This window comes from Lepisosteus oculatus, chromosome 29 (genome assembly GCF_040954835.1).
Source record: "Lepisosteus oculatus isolate fLepOcu1 chromosome 29, fLepOcu1.hap2, whole genome shotgun sequence".
Taxonomy (NCBI): Eukaryota; Metazoa; Chordata; class Actinopteri; order Semionotiformes; family Lepisosteidae; genus Lepisosteus; species Lepisosteus oculatus.
The window spans coordinates 7,896,324-7,906,231 of record NC_090724.1 but is presented as its reverse complement, the minus strand read 5'-3'; the positions used below and the strand labels follow the sequence as shown (position 1 = coordinate 7,906,231).

Genomic DNA, 9,908 nt, shown 5'->3' with positions numbered 1-9,908 from the left:
CAGTGATGCAATCTGAGATTTTTATGGATAATTACAAGGTGCATTACACAACAGTCCTTTGGCTTAAACTGCAAACTATATTTACAGCTCACTGTCAGTTTGCAACAGCATCTCATTCCCAATGTTAAAGCACAATTAAGTAATAAACTTGTTAAATGCTTCTATTATCTGGTTTCTTTGATGTGGTAGCACTGACAAGGCCACCTTTGAATGCATGCTGAAGGAGTCAGCAATAAGGAGTTTAAAATAAAGCCTTTTAATTTCAAGAAGAGCCCATCAACAGCACTGAGGAAGGAAGGAGTCTGCAGTGCAGTTTCTGAGATACAGATCAAAACATGTCAACACTTTGTCCACATACTAAGACAGTTTAGTCTTGCACATGAGTTTGTTGCAGGCTTCCAGGTTCTGAATTGTTTGTTTTTTTAGGCATTGGGTGCATAGTTATTTATTGAATGTCAGTAGTTTGAGAAACCCTTATTCAGACCCAGATTAGGTGTAATTTGAATGGGTGAGGATTTATCGGTTTTACTCCTCTGGCCAAGGAATAGGACAAAGCATCTAGTTTGTCGAGGTGTTTTAAACAGGTTAACTCTAATACCAATTCGGTTTAAGCTAGTTTTTAGCTGTTTAGCTCTGCCATTTCAAGAAAAGTAGCTGAAAAGCTTGGGGATTTTCTATACCTTTGTGCACAATAAATTGCAATACTGCAGTACAAGTGGTTAGACGACAGGGGTCTTCAAAACAGATTTTATTTGAGCAGATTCGACTGCTGGATGAAAATGGAGCCAGTTACAGATCAAGATTGGTTCTTTTTTAGGCTTTTCAGGCTGCTGGGACTTGTGTCGTTTATACTTAAGTATATATGGGGTCTTTACGGTACGTCTGACCCCAGTTTGATCTCATGTGCACCGATGCTTAATAGCTGGTAAAAACTAAAAAGCCCCAAACTCTGATGCAACAGGGGTCCCCATCCCTTTTCCCAGGGCTGTCCCATTCCTGCTCTTTCCCGCAGCGCGCGAGGCATCCTGATGCTCCCCCCGGATGCGCTCTGTCATGGCTGGTAGTTGAAAGAGCTCTGGATGATCCAGTCCCGGACCGCAGGGAAGAAGTCCCTGGACAGGCAGAGCAGCTGAGCGAGAAGGGGGTAGTAAAGTTCCTTCTGCCTCGTGGCCCCAGACCTGATGATCTCCAGCGCCGCCTCTGTGGCAGGGGCAGCCTTCATATTCACTTTCTCCCTGCAGGCAACCACAACAGCCCGGTTTGCAGTCAATAGAGGCACCTCCGCACAAGGGGAACAGCCTCATCATGCTTCCAGATGATGCTACAGCAATAAGTCAGGGATGGAAATGAAATCCCAGGTTGCTGTTGCATAGCACTCAGAGCTCTGTGGAAGTGTAACAGCTCTTATATATCAGCATACAGGTCCTGGACGTTTTATGGTTACTATTTCATGTATTTGCATAGTAAGGCATGAGAAGGAATTCAACACCCTAAATAGCTCTAACTACCATAAATGGGGAGCCTTTCCTTCAGTCCTGATTTTTTGTTCCACTTGAGCTCTGAATGACTGACTTGGATCAGTCAGCTGCTTAATCAGAAGTCAATCTGCTTGTCAGATCTTTGCTTATTGGCCATTTTAGGCTGCCTGGAAATCTACAGTCTCCAGGATCAGAAGAGGAATGACCCAAGCAGGGCCACAATCTCAGTCCTGAGCCTGCGTCCACAGCCTTACATAAATATAGCCAGCAGCCATCTCACCCTGCAGCTCCCAGCTGGCAGCCCAGTGAAGCCCAGCAGGTGTGAGCCTGGTCAGTACCTGGATGGGAGACCACTTGGGAAAGCTAAGACTGCTGCTGGAAGAGGTGTTAGTGGGGCCAGCAGGGGGTGCTCACCCTGCAGTCTGTGTGGGTCCTAATGCCCCAGTATAGTGACGGGGACACTGTACTGTAAACAGGCGCCGTCCTTCGGATGAGATGTAAAACTAAGGTCCTGACTCTCTGTGGTCATTAAAAATCCCAGGACCTTTCTCGAAAAGAGTAGGGGTGTTACCCCGGTGTCCTGGCCAAATTTCCCCCCTTGGCTTTTACCAGTCATGGCCTCATAATAATCCCCCTCTCTGAACTGGCTTCATCACTCTGCTCTCCTCCCCACTGAGAGCTGGTGTGCGGGGAGCGGACTGGTGCATCATCAGGGTGGGTCTGCACACTGGTGGTGGTGGAGGGGATCCCCGTTATCTGTAATGGGCTTTGAGTGGGGTGTCCGGAAAAGTGCTTTATAAGTGTAAGGAATTATTATTATTACATAAACAGGTTTTGGGAAAGAGGCGGCTGAAGAGCTGAGATCTACCTCACTTTCTTCATAGCGGACTCCGTGTCTATGAGCCCCAGCATGCAAATGGTCACGGAGACGTTAGCCTTCTGCATGGCCAGCTCCTGCCGGAGAGTCCCGAAGAAGCCGGTCAGTGCAAACTTGGTGGCCGTGTAGGGCGCTACAAACGGAGTGGACAGTTTCCCTGGGCGCAGAAAGAAGACATGCACAGAGCAAGCGTCACAGACAGGCTGTGCGCCGTGCAGCGACTGGGCTTGCATCAAAGCCACACTGATGAGGTGCCGAGTTCTGCAGACAGTCTATCACTGGCCAGAAACCATGTAACTCACTGCTATCGGCTGGTGTCCATCAGGGGAAATGGAATAGAAATGGAACAGCATTTCCCCCCTACCTGTGTGATGACCAAACCTGACCGCATGTTAACCAGGCATTTCTGTGATGACTAGATCAGAGTCTGCCATCTAAGTGGAGGGCAGCCCCACAGTTAAGACACCCAGTGAAGGAGAAAGGGCACGACCTCTCACCTGCGATGGAGGACACAACGACGATAGCGCCCCCACTTTCCTTCAGAGCAGGCAGGGCGGATGAGGTCATCTGGGCGTAGCTCAGAAAATTAACCTTGAACACAGAGAAGAGAGCAGGACACAGGCTGGGGGGCAGTCAGGACCCCTGCTTCAATTCGCCAGCAGTCTTTTCACCCTGCAACTCACAACTGGCAGCCCACTGGAGCCCAGCAGGTGTGAGCCTGGTCAGTACCTGGAGGGGAGACTCCTGGGAAAGACTAAGGTTGCTGCTGGAAGAGGTGTTAGTGGGGCCAGCAGGGGGCGCTCACCCTGCAGTCCATGTGGGTCCTAATGCCCCAGTATAGTGATGGGGACACTATACCGTAAACAGGCGCCGTCCTTCGGATGAGACGTAAAACTGAGATCCTGACTCTCTGTGGTCATTAAAAATCCCAGGGCATTTCTCAAAAAGAGTAGGGGTGTAACCCCGGTGTCCTGGCCAAATTTCCCCTTGCCCCTTACCAATCATGGCCTCCTAATAATCCCCCTCTATGAATTGGCTACATTACTCTGCTCTCCTCCCCACTGATAGCTGATGTGTGGGGAGCGTTCTGGCGCACTATGGCTGCCGTCGCATCAATGTGCAGCATTGGTGCTGCACATTGGTGGTGGTGGAGGTGATCCCCATTACCTGTAAAGCGCTTTGAGTGGAGGGTCCAGAAAAGCACTATATAAGTGTAAGCAATTATTATTATTATTATTATTATTATTATTATTATTAATTCAACACGTTCGTGCATCTGGAAGTACCGCCCACGTCTATTGCAATCTGAACCTCTTTTGCCCTAGAAGCAGCGCTTGCGTACCTACTCTATCGATAAGAATAGAGCACAAAAGACTACAAAGCACCAGAAGGCCTCACCTGCATGAGCGTCCTGATATGCTCTACATCTCCATCCCACATGGCGAAGTTGCTTGAGCCAATATGATTGAGAACGAGATAGTCCAGGCCGCCTGTCGGATAAAGAGAACACAGCAGAGGTGTTTCCACACTTGACGTAACTCAGCTCTCCGGCTGCCTGATCTTGTGGTTTTGCTTCGATCCTAAGCTCCTCAATGAATCGATCTCACTGCTGGCTCAAGCGGAGGCATTTCATATTTCACCTAGGTCTGACAGCTTGAAAGGCACTTGGGATTTACGTCGGCTCCTGAACTGAAGTGAAATGCTTTAAAGATGAATTAAACAATTAGGCCAAATTAATCAATGAGGCCACAGGGCGTGAATGAACACTAGTGCTCCCTGCGGCCCTCAAGAAACACTTCTATATCCCTGACACACGGCTTCATTACAACAGCACTATTCACTCAACATGGACTGGAAAGCACATTGTATATATCATTGTTTTGTCTACATAAATACATTGGCTATCAAAAGTATTTACCCCTCTTGGACTTCTTACTGTGTTACAATATGGAATCAAGATGCACTGATTTGGGATTGTTTTGCCATTGATCAACATAAAACACTCGACAATGTCAGATTGAAAAGAAAATTCTTCACCTACATTGATTCTAAATATAAAACAGAAAATAAGCGATTGCGTAAGTATTCACCCCCTCTTACTAAGAAACACCTAAATAGGCTCTGATGCAATCAAATGTCTTTAAAGGTCACATCATTTGTCAAATGGAGTCCTTCTGTGTGCAATTAGGGTGTTTCACATGCGTTCAGGATAAATATGGCCTTATCACTTACTGCTGGCAGCCAGTCCACTGAAGCCCAGCAGGTGTGAGCCTGCCAGTACCTGGATGGGAGACCTCCTGGGAAAAACTAAGGCTGCTGTTGGAAGAGGTGTTAGTGTGACCAGTAGGGGGCGCTCACCCTGCAATCTGTGTGGGTCCCAATATAGTGACGGGGACACTGTAGGGGTAGGGGTGTTACCCCGGTGTCCTGACCAAATTTCCCCATGGCCTTTACCAATCACGGCCTCCTAATAATCCCCATCTCTGAGCTGGCTCCATCACTCTGCTCTCCTCCCCACTGAGAGCTGGTGTCCAGGTCCATCATCCAGGTGCACACATCCCAGTTACCTGTACGGCGCTTTGAGTGGAGTGTCCAGAAAAGCGCTCTATGAGTGTAAGGAATTATTAGTATTAGTATTAGTACTATGATCCCTGTGCCTCCTGGGCCCTGAGAGAGACTGGCACTTGCCTAACTTCTCCACCGCAAAGGCGACCACCCTCTCGGAGTCTGTGGGCACAGACATGTCAGCCGCAACCTGCAGGACCCTCTGCGCGCCCAGCTCCTGGCACCTCTCCGCCACCTGGCAGGGGGAACATGGAAAAGCATCCTACTGTCCCAACGAGCCCTTAGAGAGAAGCCCAGGCTACAGATCGCACACAAAAAAAAGGCCACGATGGCTTTTGCTCTTCAAGGGGAGAGCAAACCCACCTGCAAGTGCTGCACAGCAGCCACAGCTTCTGGATAGAAGCATTTCCGCCATCATGATCTGGCACAGGAGGGAGTCTTTGTGCCCAGTGTCCTTTGTGTGGTAGCTCCTCATGCTGGACATTTAAAGAAGGGAAACTCTGCAATGTTCCCCTACATTCCTGGAACCTGGAGCCTGGAGACTGGAGTGGCCCGAAAGCTTAAAGTCTACTCACAATTAATCATTAACAACCACCGGTGTCCGTCTATAACCAGACCCTGGATTCCAGCCACATTCACAGGCCCAGCCTTGAACTGATGAAACAAGAGACACACTTGCACACTGTAAGACCACACCCACTGCGGCATCACTGTACTCTCGGGAGACCTGGGAGTCCTTTCACATTGTGAGACAAGTCAGTGAGGTTAGCACGGCGGCGTCACATTTGTGCAACTGTGCCGCCCTTGATCCTCCACCATTACGAATCCGATGCAAAGCCAGTGCGAGTCCCTTGCCAATTTGTTTCGGATCGTCTGAAATTGATGAGCACAATCTGGAATGTGCATGGTGAGTTACAGAGACATCGTTTTGGGTGGGCCTCACTGCCGTATTTGGAAAACAAGGATAAAGGAAGCACAGTGGGGCGGCAGTTAGCACTGATGTCTCACAGCTTCAGGGTTCTGGGCTCCAGTTAGGCCTGGGGTGCCTGTGTGTATGGAGTTTGCATGTTCTTCTGCAGGCGCTCCCCCCCTCCTGCCAAAGGCACGCAGGCACAGATCTGATGGGCTGATTTAAACTGTCAACCCCAGTGTCCCCATAAGGAAGTGCATAGGTCTGCTTGTCAAGACTGACCCTGGTGGCTGTCTGCCCACCAGTCAGAAGTGAGTACAAGTGGTATAACTAGAAGCAAGGATAGTAGGTAGGTTACATAACTGGAGGATGTGATCATTAAAAAAAAAAACACTGACCTTTAGCAATGCATCCTTACTCCGGGCTGTGATAACAATTTGGGCACCAAATCGGGCATAGTGATAGGCCATCTGTTCGCCAATCCCCTTGCTGCTGCCTGTGACCAATACCCGGGCCCCTTTCAGTGACTCTGATCAAGAGACATCAGATTAAGTCCTGGGCAGCCCATCGAACCTTTGTCATGAAGAGACTGGACATGAACAAATCCACACTTTCTCTTGCACGTGATTGTGGACAAGAGGCCATTTTCCTATCGGTGCATGCCATTGTAAAACCTTGCCGTCTCCTTCTTAATTGCTTAATTAGAGTCAACGTTTGAATAAGAGGTCATAGCTCTGTTCCTCTGTAAGCTCGGCAGTGGAGAAGAGTGCTTATCCTCATTAAACCTGTCAATTAAAATCATTCTATAAAGAGACCTGATGAGAGAACTACACAAACACACCAGTTCACAAATATGAAAAGGATCCTCATGGTGTTAAATGCAAAATAGTGTTAAATGGTGAAATAGTGTTTCCTCATGGTGTTAAATGCAATCCTGGGTAAGAAACATAAGATTCTTATATAAGCTGGGGATCAAAGCTTTGCAGGCTTTTGAATATAAGCCATTGTTGCCCACTGTGTGAGAGTTCACTCACCCCCTTCTCTGTAAGTGCAGCAAATTAATGCCTGACAGGATACAGCTTTTAGAAACAGTCAGTAACGAATCTATAATGTCAAACGTTTCCGTCTGTTACAAAGGAAAATTGACTACTTTGGTTTAATTAACAGTAGCTTTCCGATTCCATGCCTGTGTAGCAGCAAGTAGGCCACCTGACTTTGTCAGAAGGACACAGCCCTGCTCCTGTGGCTGTTGCGTCATCAGAGACATGGGAGGAATGGAAATTACAAGCTCGCATTCTGTACCCCGGTAACAAGCATCATAAATGAAATTATGCACGTTCAATTTAAACACAAGTCTGATCATTCCCGAACTTAAACCACCCCAGAAAGTTTATCACAAACAGCCCTCCCCCCTCCCCGCAGAGTGTAGCACATTAACATGAGGTTTAGAAGCAATTAACTCATCTATGCTGTATACAGGTTTGGGGAGCTGCGTCAGCATGCGTAGTCTGCAAAGGAACAAGTAATAGGTTTATTCCCTGCTGAAGAGAGAAGAGAGAAAACACAACATTTTTGCCTTTTTCAGGTTTGTATGCTGTATACATGCTGTTCTCATGTGTAATCAGCAGATATTAAATAATTAAACGGTAAATACTAGACATGCATATTTTGAGAAAGTTGTTATTAGGCTAAACTAATCCCCCCTTAAGTTCATATTGCCGGAGTGGTGGCTCTGTGCCTGTGACTGGAAGGTTGCCGGTTCAAATCCTGTGGCCTGCAGAGGAATCCTACTCCGTTGGGCCCCTGAGCAAGGCCCTTAACCCCAACTGCTCCAGGGGGTGCCGTAGAATGGCTGACCCTGCACTCTGACCCCAAGCTTCTCTCCCTGTCTGTGTGTCTGTGTCTCATGGAGAGCAAGCTGGGGTATGCGAAAAGACAAATTCCTAATGCAAGAAATTGTATAGGGCTAATAAAGAAACATTACATTACATTGTCAATGAAATCTTTTTGGAGGCTTGTCAAAGGCACTGCATGTTGATAGTGAAGACGCCAGGCTACAGTAAATGAGCTGCAAACCGAACAGCGACAATTGCCCGAGACTGAATTTGACCAAGGCCTAGTTCATGCATCAGCTCTCCCGCACGAAGAGGAAACTCGCCATTCGCCATTCAAAAGAGGTGCAACAAACACCGATTCGATAGACCTGTTAGGAGGAGCAGAGCGTGACACAGCATAGGCGCTGCAACTATAGGACTGTTGCATTGGTTTTCTTCCCGATAATTTTATGGTCCTATGCGTATGAAAGTCCATACAGCCTGCAGGTCTTATGATAAGAGCCTTTGCGCCATTCCCCCACACTGACTGATACACAACACGCCACGCACCTAGAGCTGATAATATTTAACAGGAATCTGGAATTTAAAAGCAAGAGAATAGTTCATCCAGAAGAAATGCATTAATGATCTCGGTTAAAAAATATGACATAGATAGACTTTGTGTTTATTTTGCTTTCTTTCCTCTAATGCTACACTAAATGTAGAACTTCCAGTTAAATGGTGTACAATAAAGCCATTAATACCTATTTAAAATGTAGACTTGCTTTCGCTCGTTATTGATAGGCTTCGGGGCTTCTCCGCTTAATTTTATATCCCCCTAATAAATGAATTAAGGCAGAGGACATCATAAATAATTATTATCTCGTCCGGCACAAAATGAACTTCGCGCTTGAAACGGTTTGCGGCACCGCGCTTGTTCTGTGCGCGATTTGAAAACGTGTCGACTGGAACACTTGTAGGCGTCTTAGAAACCCGAAGGTGCCGAAATCGAATTCGTGTTGGTCCTCAGACCCTTCAGGGACTCCCCACCTTAATTCGTCCATTCACCCCGGTGGCTTTGAAATTTCCTTTCGTACTGTACGCGTATGCACACTGTGTTGTTTTATTCACTGACAAGGTTTAAAGTATTTTGAGTTTACAGAACATTCTCTGTTTCAGTTTGTAGAAAGGTCTACGTTAAACAACATGGGAACAAGCAATAGGTTTATTCCAGGCTGAAAAGAGAAGAAAGAAAACACAACGTTTCGGAGCCTTGTGCAGGTGTGTTAAATGACATGTCCTTCTTTGCTGATTGATCACGGTGTACAGTGCGACAAGGAAATAGGGAAGAAGTCTTGAAGAGAGAGCTGGAAATGTAACTTTTAAAAAGAGAATATCCGTCTCCATTCGTTTCCATCCTTTCAGTGTCTAACCACACTTTCACGAATCCAGTTAACGATTCCTCTGATGTCGAAAACATCTTGTGAATCTCGCACAGCGTGTGAAAGGACAGTCGCTTTCCCAGCTGCTGCGCACAACCGGGGCTCTCCGGTACGGTAGCAGCAACTTCGAGGCGACGGAAAGAAACGTCTCACCTGCGTCAAACGTGTCTCTCCAGAGGAACGACAGCAGCGCTGCGCACACAGCTGTGGTGACCAGGATAACCTTAACAGGTCGATTCATGGCAAAGCGTTTAGGGGGAGGAAAAAATATGTAACTGCAGTCGCCCTGAGACCAAACCTCTCCGGACCTCTTCTTGCAGATCTTCGCTTGTCCTGCAGCTCGAGCGCTTGTGAGGGTTCCGAGGAGAGAGGGGGAGTTATGACGCCGTCAGGAAGTGGCAATTCTCTATCGCAAACACGCAACCAACTCAGCGCGTCTTTAAAAAAACAATCACCTGCATTCTTACCACCCTGGCTTAGCACAGACATTATTTTGATCAGCACACATACTATTGCATGAAAACACTCGATTCGATTGTACAAAAAGACAGGAAAAGCCATTAACGTGTGGTTTAAAGTGAATATCCACCGTCCGGTAAACTGATAGAGAGGTTAGCGTTCGTGTGCGCTTTAAAACCTTTCTGTTCGGTTGATGGCAATTACTGTGGTCTAACTCTAAAAACACGTCTTTCTCAAAATGAAAGCAACGGGCATTGATCTGGCACATTGCGAACGCACTTATTTCCACTTCAATCATATATCTTTATATGATTGATTTGGAAAAAAAAACATTTAGGGTGCACAGTTTTCTCTTTACTTGTT

The 9,908-nt window shown here is 47.0% G+C and overlaps 1 protein-coding gene across 1 annotated transcript; it reads right to left on the bottom strand.

The window, feature by feature from the left end:
* Positions 1-732: 732 nt before the first annotated feature.
* hsd11b1la (hydroxysteroid (11-beta) dehydrogenase 1-like a) lies at positions 733-9,479 on the bottom strand. Its single transcript, XM_069186087.1, has 7 exons — positions 9,240-9,479; positions 6,229-6,359; positions 5,044-5,155; positions 3,754-3,845; positions 2,853-2,946; positions 2,347-2,512; positions 733-1,235 (listed from the first exon to the last, which is right to left on the bottom strand). The coding sequence occupies exons 1-7, from the start codon at positions 9,325-9,327 to the stop codon at positions 1,052-1,054; spliced, it is 867 nt and encodes a 288-aa protein (XP_069042188.1). The 5' UTR covers positions 9,328-9,479; the 3' UTR covers positions 733-1,051.
* Between the last annotated feature and the right edge of the window lie 429 nt (positions 9,480-9,908).

What these genes read in the sequence shown, in the direction of transcription:
- hsd11b1la (XM_069186087.1), bottom strand. Translation starts at nt 9,327, where the DNA reads ATGAATCGACCTGTTAAGGTTATCCTGGTCACCACAGCTGTGTGCGCA. An exon ending in CTTTGCGGTGGAGAAGTTAG is followed by an intron (nt 3,846 to 5,043) that starts GCAAGTGCCAGT and finishes TTTATCCGACAG; the next exon opens with GCGGCCTGGACTATCTCGTT. An exon ending in ATATCAGGACGCTCATGCAG is followed by an intron (nt 2,947 to 3,753) that starts GTGAGGCCTTCT and finishes TCTGTGTTCAAG; the next exon opens with GTTAATTTTCTGAGCTACGC.